Source organism: Limulus polyphemus, unplaced genomic scaffold, assembly GCF_000517525.1.
Source record: "Limulus polyphemus unplaced genomic scaffold, Limulus_polyphemus-2.1.2 Scaffold201, whole genome shotgun sequence".
In the NCBI taxonomy this organism is placed as follows: Eukaryota; Metazoa; Arthropoda; class Merostomata; order Xiphosura; family Limulidae; genus Limulus; species Limulus polyphemus.
Genome location: NW_013665811.1, coordinates 278,631 through 298,585, shown reverse-complemented (window position 1 = coordinate 298,585; position 19,955 = coordinate 278,631). Strand labels below are relative to the sequence as shown.

Here is a 19,955-nt window from a genome sequence, read left to right as displayed (position 1 = left end):
ACAAAAATACTGTTTAACATCTAAGAATAAAACTGTATTTTTTAACAAAAAGTAGTCGAGAAAAGGACAATTTTCAAAATAACGACTAAAATGATTGTAACTGCTTATGTTATTAAACATAGGCGGTTGAACATATTTGAGTTTGAGGGGCCACACCGATGACTGGGTGCATTTTATGTGCTATGTTAAATGTGACCATTTAGGTCAAAACTGAAACAGCTACTTTCCATGATAGCTATATACAACTCTATCCCCGATTCAAAGGGACACTTGTCCAGAGGGTAAAAATTGGGCAGTAGTACCCCACAATGTTTCGCTGGGCTCCCATACCAGATGGAATTATGAATTACTAACTGTAAAAACTACTATAAACACCCACACATATAAAAAATGGGTTTACAAAGAAAGCTAAAAACTACTAGACAGAACTAACAAGAATAATAAACTTTTTATAAAATTGGGTGGCACATACCCCACAATGCCTCACTGGACTCCTATACCAGATTGAATTATGAATGACCAACTGTAAAAATTACTAGACAGAACTAACAAGAATAATAAACTTTTTATCTTATTCACTCAACTTTTAATTAGTATTTTACAACAATTAATTCAGTTTATTAAATATTAAAATTTTTCGTATGTTTATCAAATATCCTTATTTCATCTTTTAAACCAATACTGAATCTAGCTTAGATCAGTGAACACAAGGTCCTAATAGATCTTTTAAACCAATACTGAATCTAGCTTAGATCAGTGAACACAAGGTCCTAATAGATTTTTAAACCAATACTGAATCTAGCTTAGATCAGTGAACACAAGGTCCTAATAGATCTTTTAAACCAATACTGAATCTAGCTTAGATCAGTGAACACAAGGTCCTAGTAGAAAAAACATTAGGCTTATAGAAACTCTTTCACCATGACTTCTATGGCAAAATAATAATAAAACCATTCTGAGTTGTATTGAATGAACAAAAAAATAAGATTTCATAGTTGTTCCCTCTCTCTCCTAAAAATAATATGATATTTTGATCTTCCCACATTACCTCTACACTGAAAAACTAAGAAATTACAAAATTATTGGCAATTTCCTGACATTATTTGACAGTAAAGAAAAATACACAAATATCACAAATAAAAATAATCACTGTTTTCGCTATTTAACAAAAAACACATACAGCAAGAAACTATATTTTTAATTATTTTTATAAAAGTAGAAAACAAGTAACACAGATAAGCATTATATTAGTGAAGAAAAAATATATATGACAAATAAGTATCACCCTAGTAAAAAACAAATTATCAAATAGACAAGTAACAACAAGCTCTGTGCATCATTCTACATGAAGATAAAACATGGAAAATGTAACCCCATGTTCTTGGATTATTCCACACACACATATAATCCTAAGTTATACAAAAAAATAACCACAATATCTTAGAATAATTTTTTTGTTAAATAAAAATGAAAAGAAAAGGTTAGCACAATTATCATGCCTTATTTGACTGAGAAAGAAAATCTGGTATTCATTTCAATTGTGTTTATAGTTTGTAATATTCTTCAACTTTTGTTTGATAAATCTATATTTAAAATTGAGTAATAACTAATATTTTACATGAAAAGGCGATAAGTGAAAAAAACACTAAAGGACTGGGACTTGAATATAATAATAATAATAATACAATATAATAACTTTACTATTAAATTGGTTCCTAATGGATTTAAGTTGACAAAGGAACTAAATATGAATGATCCCAATATATAATAAAAGTTTGATTCAAACATAAGATTAATTAAAGAAACACTGGAACAAGAAACAACAATAAATACTGTCTAATACTGACTGTCTAATATTGAGGTAATCAATTTATTCACCAAAGAAATTTCAATATTTTGGTTTACATTAGCATTTAAAAATCACATATCAATTGTTTCAGTGATTCTTTATAAGAAGTACATCTCTATACAGTCATTCATAATAAAAGTCAACATCAAGGTATATAGTGTATCTCTATACAGTCAACATCAAGGTATATAGTGTATCTCTATACAGTCATTCATAATAAAAGACAACATCAAGGTATATAGTGTATCTCTATACAGTCAACATCAAGGTATATAGTGTATCACTATACAGTCATTCATAATAAAAGACAACATCAAGGTATATAGTTTATCTCTATACAGTCAACATCAAGGTATATAGTGTATCTCTATACAGTCAACATCAAGGTATATAGTGTATCTCTATACAGTCATTCATAATAAAAGACAACATCAAGGTATATAGTTTATCTCTATACAGTCAACATCAAGGTATATAGTGTATCTCTATACAGTCATTCATAATAAAAGACAACATCAAGGTATATAGTGTATCTCTATACAGTCATTCATAATAAAAGTCAACATCAAGGTATATAGTGTATCTCTATACAGTCATTCATAATAAAAGTCAACATCAAGGTATATAGTGTATCTCTATACAGTCATTCATAATAAAAGACAACATCAAGGTATATAGTGTATCTCTATACAGTCATTCATAATAAATGTCAACATCAAGGTATATAGTGTATCTCTATACAGTCATTCATAATAAAAGTCAACATCAAGGTATATAGTGTATCTCTATACAGTCATTCATAATAAAAGTCAACATCAAGGTATATAGTGTATCTCTATACAGTCATTCATAATAAAAGTCAACATCAAGATATATAGTGCATCTCTATACAGTCATTCATAATAAAAGTCAACATCAAGATATATAGTGCATCTCTATACAGTCATTCATAATCAAAGTCAACATCAAGATATATAGTGCATCTCTATACAGTCATTCATAATCAAATTCAACATCAAGGTATATAGTGTATCTCTATACAGTCATTCATAATAAAAGTCAACATTAAGGTATATAGTGTATCTACATATAGTCATTTATAAGAAAGTCAACATCAAGATATATATTATATCTCTTTTCAGTCTGTTATAATAAATGCATCACCCATGTACCAAGTATACAACTCTTTGCGTTTGTTTATATGAAGTCGACCTTAGCTATATATATTTAGGAACTTCTGGTGCCAGGCTGAACAATGAGTTATCTACACTGTGACCATCTCGAGGAACTGAATCCCAAATTTTAGCGTTAAAAGTTTCAAGCAATATATATATATATATATATATATCACATATAGGTTTTGAAAAGGAAACATAACGTATACAACATTGAGACTCTCATCTGACTCTGAAAATACCCTTAAGAAAGGGAAATGAAGAGTTGAAAGATTTTAAACAATTAATTTAAGGATCGTTAATTACAGAAGAGAGTGAGAGTACACTGAAATTACGTAACATTACTGACAAGCGTTCTTTCTCTCTCGAGGCTGGGTGAGGCCTAGTAGTTAGAGTACATGGACTATGAATACAAGGATTTATGGTTCGCGTCTCATGGCTACCAAAAACGCATTCTGCAACTTATAAAATACAAGACTGACTTCAAGTCCCACAATTCTGTCACACAAGAGTAGCCAAAGAGTTGGCGGTGGGTACTGTTGACTTGCTACCGTCCTTGTATTCTATCAGGCCGAAATTAGGAACGACTAAGAGAAGATAGCCCTTGTATAGTTTTGTGTGAAATTCTCTTGATCACATTCTAATCTAACAAGGAAAGAAACAGCATCACTTAGATTTCTCCGAAAAACCTTTTGATCAAACAATAATGTATAAAAAAAAAAGAAGTTTTTACATTACAGACAGAAATAAAATACACCATAAAAACTAAGTATCTGATCACGTTCCCTTCTACACAAATCTTACGAAATTGACTCGGAAAGATGAACGGAAGGCACGTCATCTACAAGCCGGGATTGGCCATGTGTCGTATCAACAAAATCTTTAGCACAGCAAAGAGGAGTTATTTTATAAACATTGAGCTCTCTGTATACAGCCACTAAAGAACACTATACACTATAATAACACACAGTTCATTTTTTATTTTTCTCTTTGTCACTTTTTTTTTTTGCTAAAGGACAAACTATTCTGAGAGGATTGGAGAAATAACCAACAATTTTTACTGACAGAAAAAAGGCGTGTACATATTAAGAGTTACGCAACCTATTGTTAGAAACATTGTTACTTGATGGAGTTTGCTTCGACAGAAATGCACAGCATAACTTGACTGTATACTAAATCACACAACAATATGGCAACTCTCTTTAGGCCTACTCATCTGTAACTTCTGATAACGAACATACTTATTACAATGTATAACCAGTGAGGTTATAAAACATTATGCTTAATCAATCCATGACTCACACGAAATATCTCTATAATAGTACTGTGACTTTTTGTGTCGTGAGCAGATTGGGAGAAACTTCTTAAAATACAAAGTAAGATACCTCACATCCCATTTCACACACGAAAAAGTTGATTCTTAAGCGTCATTAGGGCAGGTTGTACTACTTATACGTTAAAAAAAAACATAGTTATGAAAATATCAAAACAAAAACTTTTATTGATATAATCGTAATTATAATGGATTCATACTATATATACCAGCATAGACACGCATTAAACATGAGGAAATTATAAGTTGAGTCCGTGCATAGTGTAGGGTTACAGGCTTCTGTGTCTCTTGGTAATGGAACCGTAACTAAACATGAATTTAACACGGTGTAAAATATAGTGCCTTACACAGCTACTTATCTTTAAGCAATGTGGTACGTGAGGTTTGTTACGATTGAGATTAATTAGTCAATTTTCTACTGGTATGATTCAAAATGACCTCATTAGTTGGTATAACAAAGTATCAAGGTTTTCTGATACCCCATCTCCCTTATAAAAATTGTGACATAGAAACATTAGCATATTTAAATCAACTTATCTTTGTTTGAAATCAGTTTCAAGAAATCGAGAGTTATCACCTAAGTGGTAGTTTAAACTTAACTAAATATGTCCACCATAAAACAACATTCTGCACAATGGCTTTATAGACACTTAATGAAAACAGGAATTTCACATTGTATACAGGACTAAAACTTAACTGAACATGACCACTATAAAACAACATTCTTCACAATGGCTTTATAGACACTCTTAATGAAAACAGGAGCTTCACATAGTATACAGGACTAAACTTTAACTGAAATGGCCACCATAAAACAAGATTATAAATGATGCCCATACAAACAGTTATTGAAAAGGAGGTTCATATTCTACACAGGATTAAATCTTAACTGAAAATGTCCACCATAAAACAAAACTGAAGAGTGTTGTTCCATAAGACGTGTGAAGAAAACTTGGATAAATGATAATAATTTGACATGTCTAAATGAAAATTTTTTCTAGTTAATTTTGTAAGACGTTTCAATCATATGCCCTGCGTCAGGCAATAAAGACCGTGTTACGAAGGAATTAGGCTCAGAAATTCCATTGTAAAACTATACTGGATGCCTCTCTAGACAGTCCTAATAAAACCTCTCTTATTAGGGCACATTTTGCCTTTACTACATTGTAGTTTGTATACTAGTTTTATTTGGCTTATGTATCTTACGCCTTTTGTTGTCTAAAAAGTTGTTCCAAAATATCATTAAAAACACCCATTAAAAAAATAAACATATTAATAGGCCATTTGGAAGTGGCTACTTAATCGGACCCAACTAATTTATGTAACAGTGTTTCTTGGAGTGTTGACTAATTAAAGTGTTACACCCCCCTTCCACACACACAAAATTTTCCCCATAAATTGTGGAGGAGTATATATACACACACATACACAAACTGTTAATTTTACTTACTTTCAATTTGCCCCCCAGTGGCACAGCGGTATGTCTGCGGACTTACAACGCTAGAAACCGGGTTTCGATACCCGTGGTGGGCGGTGCACAGATAGCCCATTGTGTAGCTTTGTGCTTAACTTCAAACAAACAAAAACAATACTTTCACTTTTTAATCTTTATTGATATATTTACGTTAAAAATTATTAGAGGTTTTATAAAATTATAAAATTTTCTTTGTTTTAGCGCAAAGCTACACAATAGACTGTCTGCGCTCTGTCTACTCGTGGAATCGAGCTCCGGATTTTAGCGTTGTAAGTTACCCTTGAGCCACTAGGCGGTTGTGTTTGTTTGTTGCAAAACAAAAAGCTATACAAAAGGTTATCTGTGCCCTGCCCATTTCGGGTGTCGAAACCTGATTTTTAGCGTTATAAGCCCCCTGAATTACGCTGAGCCACCGAGAGGCAAACTATAGGGGGATAAGTTATTACAGAATTTACGACAAAGGCCTAATTTCATTATAAACCTGTAACTGAAACAGTGATAATTTATTCAAAATTTCTCCATTTATTAAAAACTCTTTTTAAAAGGTTCGATTATTAATTTCAACGAAGATTATTATCATCACTATTAACAGAAATAAAATTATTATTGCATTTGGAAAAATAATTAACTGAAACATAATTATAAAGTTGTATCCCTAAATAACACCCGTTTCATTATTTTTGAGGCTCACGTTCATAATAGTTACTATATATGTTGACAAAACAACAGACGGATAAACACAATCACTTTCATCGCATCCAACTATTTCCGCGTCGACGTTCGGTATCACTTTACTGTCACATCATATGTAATTGATGATTACATATTACGATAACACAAATAAAGAATTATATTACATCAGTAATATAACACAATATGTTTAAACTATATTAAAACAACTTCAACATTTTGGATACAGCTGCTGCGATTTTATAATAACAAGGAAGCAGTGAAAGGTAGTAACAAGAAAGAAGTGACTGTGAAGGTAATCCGGAAAATAAATCACTATTTAAAATAAACAACAGAAACTTACGAAACCTCACCATAAACATTCCTGAAATCCACCTTGAGCTATCTTTTTTCTTATAATTTTTAACTGCAATTTACAAATCTCGCTTTAGAGACTTTTCTCAAAAATAATTCAGAGGACTATATGAATTCTCTCTTCTTGAAGACGTTAATTTTTGCCGTATCATAAACTGATTCGCTAAATGGTATTAGTTAAAACTTAACACTGCCTCTCGCTCCAATCATTGTAATAAATTGTGCGTAGCATTGTTTTCTTTATTTTATTTAAAGTGAAAACATACTTGTAATAAATTATCTACTACTTACATGTTTCTGAACCTAGTTCAGATTTACTGTTTCCTGAAGGTACTTTCACCATTAAGATGTCTTTGAAACTGTCTTCTCTTCCATGGTCGTCCGCACTTCTTTGCATTTGTCTCATGCTCTCGTGTTTCACGTGTTCTAATGAACTAACATGTTGGATAAGCTTTTGTTTTGTGTTAGTCGAAAAGTTACATAAAACACAGTGGTAAAACGACGACTCAGAGTTCGTGCTGGCTTTACTAAGCTGGAGATGCAGGAACAATCTAGCGCAGCCCTCGTGCCTCTGGCTATTTGTGTGGATTTGAAGTTTATGAACGCTGTTGGTGTAATAATCACAAGCGTTACATCGAACTTGCACTGGATTGCTCATATTAATGTATTTGAGCTTCCAGTCATTCCTAGGGCCACCTTCTTTGATGTGGTTAACATGCTGGAGACGTTGAAGGTGTTTATCAGTTTTACTATGTAGCATGAAGTTCGCTTTCAGATTGGTTTTGTAGGAACACAGTTTACAGACGAAGTTTCCAGACACCACCATCAGCACCTCGTCTTCTCTCTCTCTAGATCGGTCCTGCTGAAGATGGTAATTCAAACCTTCCACAGTGTCGGTTGAGAACAAACTGCAGATACAACACTGGAACATCTTAGAATCGTCATCATAAGGCATGTCTGGAACAAGGGTGGGGTCAGGGTGCTCCATGTCCACAGTGGGAGTGGCATTGGAGGTTAGTGGAGGTATTCCAGGGGGGCTTTTGCCTGGACCAGAGGTAGCAGCGGCTGCTACTGCCATCGCCCTCTGTTGTTGTTGTTGCTGGCTGGCCATCATTAAGAGTGCATGGTTGTAGTACATGTCAGCTAGAGCAGCCTCGGGTTGCAGCTGGTTATCATGTGGAAGTAGCAACCCCGGATGGAACTGAAACATTGGATCAAGAGCTTGGGCTTGCTGAAGAGCTGTCAAATGTTGCATATGTTTCACGTTTTGCTGCAACACCATCATGTTATGAGTGTGCTTCTCGCTGGTCATGTGAATCCGCAAATTTCGGGCAACATTAGTTTCGTAGTTGCACACATCACAACGCCACGTCGCTTTCGGTTTATTTGGAGACGGCCCTTTCTTGGGTTGTTCTTGAACATGGGCGTTGGATAATGGTTGGGGCTGGACTATGTGCTCAGATGAAATATTCCCATTTTGCAGCTCTTGAACGTTGTTTATGTGCTTATCAGACTGCATATGGATACTGAGGTTTCCCTTCGTAGTTGTTGAGTAATTACACACTTCGCATCGATATGGTTTGTATCCACATGTGTACGTTTCTCCACGAGTAAGCCTCGGGTGTGGTTGATTTGTAATACAGTAGATACAGCTCATTTCATTTTCAGGGTGTTTTTCTTTCATGTGAATTTCCAATGTTTCTTGATATTTATAATGCCAATTACACTTCGGACATTTAAGAGTTTTACAAGAGTTTCTGGAGTGCATCATGGTCATATGACCACCCAGGGACCTTGAGGACCCAAGAATAACGTCACACTTCGGACATTCTACACCGTTCGTCTTACCATCAGGGTGTTGGGAACAGATTCCCATCATGTTACCAATTCCAAGCCCAGGAGAATGGCTTGTAGCTAAGCATGAATTCGGAGAGATTGAAACTTTTGGAGAACTACACGCTCCAGGGGATATGCTGCCCCCACTGCTACTGCTAGTTGGTCTATCTGCTGACGTTACTCTTAAATGAGATAGAGTAGGGCTTGGAGAGTCATGAATGTCAACGTTTTGTTCTCTTCTATTTTCTGTCTGGAAATTTCTTCTATTCTGATCCCTATAACTGGGAATGTCTACCTCAGAAAAGGATTTCGCTTCTGCAGCTGCAGCAGCTGCTTTTGCTAATTTTTCTATATTTGCTAAGTCCTCAAGTTCTGGGGCTAAAGACTCCTCACTGGTTTTTAGATAGTCAGAAGAGTTTCCCTGATTATTTTGTTTTGTTGTTGGATCAATCACAGATTCTTTGATGTCCCTGACTGATGCAACTGGGTTTAAGCATGCGGGGACTAATGTTGTGGTTACTGAACTGTTTATAGATTGACAAATCACACTAGACACAGCACTATTGACAATGCTTAGGAGAGAACTGACAGCACTTGATGCTGCGGAGGAACTAGAATATGAGCTATGAGCAGCTTGGTCATAGAAACTTCTTTGAAAGTGGGGTGTTTCATTGACTTCCGCTGCTTTGCTAGGAATAGGTTCGAGGAATGACAGAAGTGGTTCTTTTTCTTTTCCCACTCCTTGGATGATGGCAGAGATGTTCTTTTGTGACAAAATTTGTCGCTCTTCTTCAAGGAGGGCGATATTATGTTCACCACCAGCGTGAGCAACAAACGATTTGGCATATGCAAAGGATAGTTTACATATAAAACACATAAGAATAGGTTTAACCGGAATTGAAGAATATTCTAAAGAAGGAATCTTTCCTTTGCTTACATTACTTGTCCTTTCATCAGGTCCAAAGTTTTCATTTTTATCGTTACAATTAGTCTCATATTTCTCTCGTAAAGTAAACACCCTATAACAGTGCATAATGGGTACTTCAGGAACTTTTTTATTCTCTTGAAGGAAACTGTAGGCTTGGCCGTACAGGGCACTATAAAGAGCACGGTTCTTGGAGATGTGAAACGCATTCACCACTTGAGGAAAAACCCTGTACTGTTGGGGAGACATCTCCCGCGAATCAACAATGCTGCCTTCTTGCTGAGGTAGATCTAAGCTACATTCTTCATCACTAAACTCGGACTCTCCCTCAATAATGAATGCAGATCCGTCAGGGTTATACACTATCTTCCCAGTAAATGTCTCCACTTCACTATCAGACAGTTCAGTAGCAACCTCCGTGATCTCCCTTCCCGAGACCTGGGCTGCATCTTCATCCCTGGGCTCTTGAGGATCACAGTGATGGTGATTTAGTGTCGAGCTTAATTTCTGTCCACAACTCTCACAACTGTTAAATTCCACCAACTTCGTGCATGGAGCCAAGTTGGTTTCCTTACTTAGCTCCTCTGCTCTCTGTTGATCAACAGGATTGGGAGGATTGTCCTGGGGCGTCATGCTACCCAGACTATCTTTAGGTCCCAAACTACCACTAAAAACTGAAACAGACTCACTGTTCAAAGACTTTGCTTTACTGGTTACCGGTATTTTTTTATATTCACTCTGCCCTGTGTCCATAATAACATCCGGTTCATCGGATTCCATTGTCGTGGGATGACCCTGGTTACGTCATAGTGTGGCTGGAGATGCACGTCTGTAATTATCAGAACACCATAAGTAAATTCTTCTATAACAAATCCACACACAAACAAATATAAAATATTTATATAGAACTAACGACATTTCATAATGAAAAAAAATTTATACCTCAAGAAAGCGGTTAATCAGACAACAATATAGATAAATGCGGATAGCAACATAAAGACAAAGCAAATAATATAAAACCTCATATGTACAACAATACAGAATTTACATTTTATTTTAAATATTTGTATTTTCCACCACTTTAGTTCTCACCCTGAAAGAAACTATGGCAAAGTCACCTCCAAACCTCTCCAAACGGAGGTCAACCTCGCTATTAAATTAGTGGCTGTCCTCGCTGCAGGGTGTCATTGGGGAGGGAGATATAATGATATGCAACAGGTGTACAAACTACACATAATTCATTTAAAGTCGGCCCCAGTACTTGAAACAATAAATAAGCATAACATTCCACTGCTGCGAACAGGAGAGAGTGTATCAATGAAACGCATATGTACTGGTTTTATATAAAACTCCATAGGCGATATAACATTTTTATAATATCTAAGTTGTTGGTATGAGTAATAAATATACAGATTGCAAATTGGAAATAACCAAGTGTATTGTATTCACTTCCAGTGGTGACCCGATTTGTATCGTCCTATCTGTGGGTGATTCTTATAATAATATCATGAACCTTTATTCATCCACACTGACTTTAAATGTATATTGTTCACGTAATGATTAAAAACTGCTAAGAACAAAGACATTGTACTTATGAATTTCGCATTAAAAAATACTTTTTGAGGCCCTTGAAACAATCACAGAAAATATATTACCATTTTGGGTTCTTACATCTCTAGTTCATTCAAATTAACATTTTAATTTGAAATCGTAATAAGTAATAACTATCAATTTAGGAGAAAAACAACAACAAACATTAGAAGTTCACAAGATCATAAAAGTGCTGGATTGCTTATTATTACGTCATACAGAACAAACTCGTACCTTTCTAATATATCATTAAAGGATTCACTATATAACTCCGACAAACAACCTTAAATCTGGAGCTCTTTCGGAGAGTGGTCAGAAGCAAAAAGACCTATAATAATTTTGTAGAGATCCACAAAGCTATTTCACTTCAAAATGACCAAAAGACTCAATTATCTTAAGCATTTCTCATGGATTACGTTCTGACTATTTATAGCCCTAGAAGTATATTGCACTAAAACCACAGCCAGAAGAATTCCTTTGACAGCAAAAAAGAAAAAAAGAAAAACTACTTGCGTTTTCGAGCCGAAATTAAGCAAGTAATTCAGAAGCTGACAGCAGTGTAAAGTACGTAGTTTACATACGTACTCAAGTGCAACCTACCTTGCCTGTGCCAAGTGTTAGACTCGGAACATTTCAAGCAAATTCTGCTCCCACACTCAGCATGGTACAGTGAGCGAGTGCCAGAGAAAAAGCGTTTCAGTAGAACAAATAAACAAGCCTTATCAAGGTTCAGTGCAGGATGCCACAACAGAGTAAGACTAAACTTTTGCTTAAATGCTTACATCTAAAGATAAGAACAATGCTCCCTTCTTCACTGGCATGACCGCCTCTAACCATTTATAATTACCATTATCAACAACTACGTCGTTTTAACGAACTTTAATTTTTACCTGAACTGATTTTCAAATCTCCTTTTAATCTGCCTAGACAAACAACGCTAAAAAACGCCCAATGAAGTCTTGCTCAGTGCACCGTACAGACAATTTCTTTATGTTAACTAGAACAAAAGCTTGGCTTACAGGAAAGCACGTTGACTCATAGAACATCAATTTTATTAAACTTCCTTTTTGGATATTTACGTACAACAGATAAAAATTAGCTATCTAAGAAGAATGTTCATCTTTGACGCTCTGACAAAACACAACCTAATTATGTTAGATATATTTCCACTAAGATTAACAAAGCAATTAAGATTCCCAAAATGAAGAAGCGTTTATACATACATAACTCTTTACAAACGGCACCTAAACTTATAGCATATGTTTTTTGCGTTTGTTCTGAATTTTGCGCTAGCAATTCCTAATTTAGCAGTGAAAGACTAGAGGGAAGGCAGCTAGTCATCACCACTCACCGCCAACTCTCGGGCTACTCTTTTACCAACGAACGGTGGGATTGACCATTACATTATAACACCTCCACGGCTGAAAGGGCGAGCATGTTTGATGTGACAGGGATTCAAACCCGCGACCCTCAGATTCCGAGTCGAGCGCCTTAACCATAGCATATGCACACCTCTATCAACATCAAAATATACTTACTTGCTCCATAAAGTAAGCAGTACAGTTATCATCCAGCGTTTTAAGGCAAGTTATTAAAAAAAAAAAAACATTAACAGCGCCGAGATTATACACCAGTACTAGCAGTACTCCACTTTTCCTGAAGTATTGTAGTTTTTAAATTTTATAAAACTCATCCTTACAATGGTAATATTGCACAAAAGACCATTCAGGACTTCCTTCATTACTAAAGTCTGCCTTAACATAAGAATGCTTTAAATATCAAAAGTTCATTTCAATGTTTGTATTTAAATGTAACACATCCTTTTAGTTTTGAAATAACAGTCAATATTAAACCCATTTTCAATCAAGATGAAAAAAATATAGAAACATATACAATGTGACGTATCAACCAAATTATATTATTCTCACACAGATCCAAAGAACAGTTCAACCTTTGACTTGATACATTTCAGACATTATTTGATGTTTCCCGATATCACAAAAAAACTTGATTTCTAGTCATAAAAAAAACATTCAAAGAGCTATTAGAATTACATTTTTGCCAATTTAAACTATTTTGGAAACGATAGCCACCGACTATATGATCCTCGTTTTCACCATGAAATGATTATTTGTAAATTTTAAGCACCCAATATCAGTCACTTCTGCTTCTAGCAAAATATTACAGGGCTTTTTGAAACATCTGACCCCAGCTATAATTTTGACAATAATATTTGTTGACTGGTTCTTTTGAACGATAAATAAGTATTCTAACACACTCTCCAGTCGCACAGCGGTATGTCTGCGGACTTAAAACGCTAGAAACCGGGTTTAGATACCCGTGGTGGGCACAGATAGCCCATTGTGTAGCTTTGTGCTTAACTACAAACAAACAAGTATTCTAACACGCCGTTATTTTCTGTCGTTTACCTGGAAATCCGTTCAATTATGAATTTCAGTTACCAAATGGTGATTACTGTCATACACTCAAAAACACTGCGCATTAGCTATATCCAAGGTTAAGACTTACACGTCGTTTGTTCGCAAGAAAAGTGTGGAAAACTTTCAAACAACAGCATAACTTTATATATAAATACTCATACGATAAAAAGCTGACCATGCAGCAGAAATACAGGAATCACGTGCTTCTATTGACAAATAAGAGGTCCCTATTTGAAGTGTTGTTGTCATCATATGATAAAAGTAAGTCACACTGTATAAACTTACATTATGAAACTAATTTCGCATTCAAGATACTCTTCTTCGCCTCCCAGTGGATCAGCGGTGGGCACATCAAAGTTAGCCCATTGTATAGCTTTGTGCTTCACGAACAAACAATACTTTATTTCAGAAAAAAATTAAAACAACAAATGCATTGGGATGATGTAACAGAAATATCAATCAAAGGAAGGGAATATCATGATATATTATTTGGGTTAAAATCGAAATTTACACAACTGATAATTCAATGCATTTTAATCGTTATAAGTTTCAGTGTTCTCTGTACTGTGTCATGACATTATGCACTTCTAACAGAGTAAGTTGACTTTATTTTAAAGGTTACTTTTTACCTATGTAGTTAAGTTACTTTTGGTCAGAATTTCTTAATATGATGACAGATTACCATTTTAAGAATGCCTTACACAAGCTACATGCAGTATGTGACAAAAATTCCACAAATATGGAAATGGTCTTTTTTTGTATTATTAGAAAGTCCCGGTTTCACAAGTTAAAGCATATGCGTGAATCCTTGTGAAGAAGTCTTCCATGTGGTGCGGTAAGATCTTCAAACTTGTAAAAATATACAAAAACGACCAGTAACAGACATTCTGCCATACCCAAGAAGAAAAAAATAATAATATGCGGCGGTCCGTTTGGGCAATTACCAACAAAAGTTTCACTGCTAAAGGAGGTTGTTTCTTTTTTCGTGGGAACTTCACTACAGTGCAGTGGATTCTAGGGTTTGAAATCAGTGAAGCCTGTCAAATTTTCAATTCCCCTCGGCCCTGACTTTGTTTGAAGACACGATACAAGCTATTCGAAAAGATTTCTTTGAAGAATTCCGAGAACAAAGACTTTAGTGAAAACTCCTTGCACCCCTTTACCCTCAACCAGGTGTGGCAAGAGAAATGTGCAGGGAGATGTGGCCAATCGTTAGATTGGTAAGATAAAGAATCACGTGACAGGAGGATCTGAAGACAAAACTCCTGTATATATAGAAAAACTAAGCTGTTTACAAAAGTATAAGATCCCCCACCCACCGAGTATACAAAAGTGTGTCTACTTTCTCTAACCAAACTCTTATTTTCATATAAACTGGTAAAATGACTAGGGCAAATTAAAGATTGTCTGTCTTATTTGTTACAACTTGCTAGCAACAAACTGTAAGGCGTATAACGGGCCAGACAAGGCTGTACACAGTCACTGGAGAAATGATCTCGTATAGAGGACCATTTTTATAAATACCGGTAGAGGGGTCAACACTACGTGTCAAGCAAAAAAAAAGTGTTTATAGATCAAATATAATAATAAAAAACTCTGACAAACTCCATTCAAACATCTTACATTGAAAACTAAACGGACACTCAGTAGAGCGCATACCTCTGCCACGCAGCGGTGATCATATTCGGCCCTCAAAAAAAGTACGAAAATATGTCTGCATGTCCGTCGTTATTAACCAACCATTTTTGGAAGGACAATGAAAAATAGTATTCTACACAAGTCCGCCAAGTTTCATCAAAATCCGATAATTTTTGACTGAGTTATAGAGTAAAAATAGTAGTGAAAAATCGGTTCCCTTGTTAACAGATACGGATTTTTTTTCTTGACCTTGCTGTGACATTGACCCTCCAAAAACTAATCGCTTCTAAGGTGGATCACAGTCCAAATGTATACAAACTTTCGTCCAAATCCATTCTGAAGTTCTCAAGAAATCTTGCTAACAAACACACAAACAAAGACACACACACATCTTTGGTGGTGGAGGTAAATATCATCACTCATTCTGGTTGATCAGAACTGATTTTTTTATCCTGTTGTTACTTAGGGAAGAACATGTAAAATTCTAGTTATAAACGACAATAAAAAACAACGTTTCAACTATTTCAAAGTCGTTTGCTAAATTGTTAACCTCTCCAGTGGTAAAACTAAAAATAGAAACAAAAATTACTATTTGTTAAATTTCTAATTTTCTTGAGAATGAAGAAAAGTAAAATATAATTTACCACAGTTTCATTTTTTTTTTAAATTTCCTAACAGGCTGAGGCTTTCTTGTCCAAAAATATTAACACATTCTACATTTAGATTGATCTTGGTGGGACGGAATTCTTTTACCAACAATTCATGAAAATTGACGATATACATATCGTAGGAACTGAATATGTGAGATGTAGTGTGGTAGACATATTATAACATATTCTCCAATTCATTCACTCATTCTTAGAGTAAAATATCCGCACTCCGCTAATAACAAAACTGAAAGTGATATATTGCTTTTACCAATGACCTCGATCAAGTCTAAGAAATACTAATGCGGCACAGTCAAAAATCTTGCAATGTGTTCATTAAGCATGATAGGCTTTTATTTTTAAAAAGGCTGTGCAAATTATCAAATAATGGGATGCAGCACTGATGCTAATTTTTTTTCTTTTATAAAAGCAGCAATTAATGTTTGCCGAGATATAGTTATTTCTTGTTTAAAACCATCCTTCTAAGATCTGACACGCAACTTACAGTAGATATAACCTGTAATATAAATATACGCTATTCAAGTACGCACTATTCGTATTTCACCAGGAAGCTTCACCTCCATGCTTCTTTTAAGTATTACTTAAAAAATGTGAACTGCTATTACCCTGAACGCAAGCTATATTTTTCAGGTAAGAAATCTAAATACAATATTCACATCCGTACATAAGCACAGACATTGTTAGTCTCAACAACCTGTGATTGAATTACTCTCTAGAAAAGTTTCTAGTAATATTGAAAACTGTTCTCTTTAAACGCCTTACTTCATTTATTACTTACTTTAACAAAAAGAAGAATGCTTATTTATTTATTTTCATCACATGATCTAAACATATAAAACACAAGCTGCTATATAACTCCCATTCCTCTACAGTCACATATCCCTCACTGATCGTCTGCAATCTAGCTCCAACCAATAGTATTGAATCAGTTCGGCTCCCAATAGGTGTCTACTCAATGCATCCTATCTAAAAACTGGACATGTAGTGTCCATTCAAATAACGACATACCAAAGTGAATTACTCAAAAAAAAAAGTATTTGAAGAGAACATTTAATGACAAAATTCTTCGTTGTGGTACACGTTGTTTTTGTACTTTATTGTACTATACTTACTGTAGATTCAAGCCAACGAAATATTCGGCTTGTTTATGCTCATTTCAGAGATGAAAATAATATTACAACATCGCCTGAATCACACGAACTGCAAAGAAATACTTCGAATTTAGTGTTATTATTACCAAAATCAAATTTTTATTAAATTTTAAATTATCTTATTAAATATTTAACTATGTACTTACATTTTAATAACTATTACCCTCGTTAGTTAAAATATTTGTTTTAATACTGACAGCCCCACTGGAGATTCAGCAGTAAGTCTGAAGGCTTATAACACTAAAATCGGGGTTTGATACTTGGGGTGGGCTGAGCACAGATAGCCCATTGCGTAGCTTTGAGCTTAATAACAAACAGGCAATGACAACAAATAACAAGCCTAACATCAGGTGAATATTGTTTGTGGTTTTATCGCAAAGTAAGGTTTTGCTTGGATACATTAAACACAATTGAATAGAAGTTAAACTTTGAAATCGAATATCTTAAAATACATGCATTTTTTCAGTTTGTAACCATGGCCTAATTAATTTGAGTGAACAGGAACGAATTTCACGAAAATAACTTCCATTAAAATGCTTAGTGTAACTGTTTTATTTAACTGCTTAATTTGCAAGTAAATAATTTTTTGGGAATATTTCGATTAGAAAGATGGAAAAACAATCACCCTGATGGGTCCTTGTTATCCTGATGTTATAGTACATGCATCTACAGCCAACATATATATTTAGGTTCTTATAATTATATATATAACAGTATTATTCGAAAACAATTTTGTTTTAGTATATAACAGTTATGCAAAATTATGTATAGAGTTCTAGTTTTTATAATTTTAGTTTCTAAGTCTATCATCAGACAATGTTAAAATCCGGGGTTCAATTCCTTGTGTTAAACAGCCTATTGTGTAGCTTTGCACTAAAAACAAACAAACAAATAAACCATCATTTTAAAATTATAAGTATACTAGCGAAATTTTTTTAAATCAGCAACAGGCTGAAAAGTGATATTATCTTAGAATTTAGTTTTTGGGAAGATGTTCCAAACTTAAGGTTGTACCTCCATTGTCTAAATGGAGTAAATAAAAACTGACAGCAAAGCTAGAAGTGATAGGAGAAACCTTCAGAAACATTCTTTAACATATACAATGTTCAGCTAGATGTTGTAATTAATGCTAACACTGACCCAACATCAGATGATACTTTACATCTACAATAGAAACCAGATTTTTGTATTAAGAGGTTGCTATTAATCCTGAAAAAAGCATAAACATATATTCCATAAAAAAAGTTTAAAAAAAAATACATAAGCTATTAAGTTTTATACAGGTTTTGAAAACTATGAACATTTGTGTGTTGTATTTGAATGTTTAGGTGTAGCAACAAGGAAATTCAACTATCACCCTTATTTATCAGCTTGTCTAGATTCTTAGACCTTTTAATTTTTGTTTTTATGACACTGCTAAAAATAAAGCTGAATAAAACAGACTATAAAATAAATATTTTGTAGCACTTTCAGAGAAAACAGTTAGCAATATTATTCTAACATGGATAAAATTTCTTTACGTTCACTTAAAAGAACTCGCATGGCACTATCATTTAGGCTCAAGAACAAATAATTGACTGCATTGATTCCAATAAAGAAATCTTATAACCACTTGGATGGCAAATAACCTTTTACACTGCAAGACTGAAATACACTGAACCAGGGGCATCAAGAACTAGCCCACGCCCTGGGGTCAGTAATATCATTGCCCCCCCCTCCCCTTTCATTCTAATTATTAATTTTAGTTGATTTTTCATAAAAGAAATTTAGGTGACAAATTTCTTCATGAATCCATGAAAAAGCTCATTAAGAAGTATGCATTTCTATTGAGCTTTAGAATATCCCACTGCTGAGCCCAGAACAGCTGTCCCCCCCTTCATCGGCTCTGCACTGAACATACACGTAGCAATATCTGAAACATGGAATTTTGTTTTTGGGGTTCCGTTAGCAACCGAGAATGTTTTTTAAAGAAATGGAATTTTAAGACATTTTAAAACCAGAAATAATATTCTTATGGACAGAGATTTTATTGTATAATAGTTGCTAATTCCACAACATATTTTGCTTAACATGTCTTCTCTCTTACATGAATAATGTCAGTTTAGCAGCTCTTAGCTTTAAAAAGGCTAAAAGCATTTCATCTAAGGAAATACATGTGGAATGTTTTATAGGCCTTGCAAAAGCATTCAAAATATTATATTAGCACTTAATTCTTACAAAAGATCTACTTGGATCATGGAAATCATTACTTACTTTTTTGATTTTCAAAAATTGTCTTATTAAATGAGATTTTATTATATTTTGGAAAGTTGACATGTAGTAAAATACGTATATGTAATTATGGTGTGCAGTATAACAGAGGGTCATAGTATATCAATGTGTGGTCATTTTTCAGTTGCTCTTTAGATTGCTATTTGAAATTAAAACCTATTTAAACTGTATGATGTATCTGTATCATTTGTAATTCAAAGAATTCATGTACAAAATAATAGTCAATCATTTATAATCCAGTTTCTGTAAATACAAGATTTTTTCAAAATAAAATGGTATTTGCACATTAAAACCTATTTAAACTGTATGATGTATCTGTATCATTTGTAATTCAAAGAATTCATGTACAAAATAATAGTCAATCATTTATACTCCAGTTTCTGTAAATACAAGATTTTTTCAAAATAAAATGGTATTTGCACATTAAAAATAATTTCTTTCAAAACATCCTTTTATTCAGATATTAAATAAAACAAACTTTCAATACATTATGAACTAAAAGAAAGAAGCATTACAAATAAATTGGATTAAATTCTAGCTTCAATAACAGCAGGAACAAG

The 19,955-nt window shown here is 34.1% G+C and overlaps 1 protein-coding gene across 5 annotated transcripts in view; it reads right to left on the bottom strand.

The window, feature by feature from the left end:
- Window positions 1–19,955, bottom strand: part of LOC106478343 (zinc finger homeobox protein 3-like) — a 172,383-nt gene that overhangs the window by 99,985 nt on the left and 52,443 nt on the right. For all 5 annotated transcript variants that reach the window (XM_022381939.1, XM_022381935.1, XM_022381940.1 and 2 more), the window contains exon 2: window positions 7,167–10,465. In XM_022381939.1, the coding sequence (XP_022237647.1) occupies window positions 7,167–10,416 (3,250 nt within the window). In that variant the 5' untranslated portion in view covers window positions 10,417–10,465. The remainder of the gene's footprint in view (window positions 1–7,166; window positions 10,466–19,955) is intronic.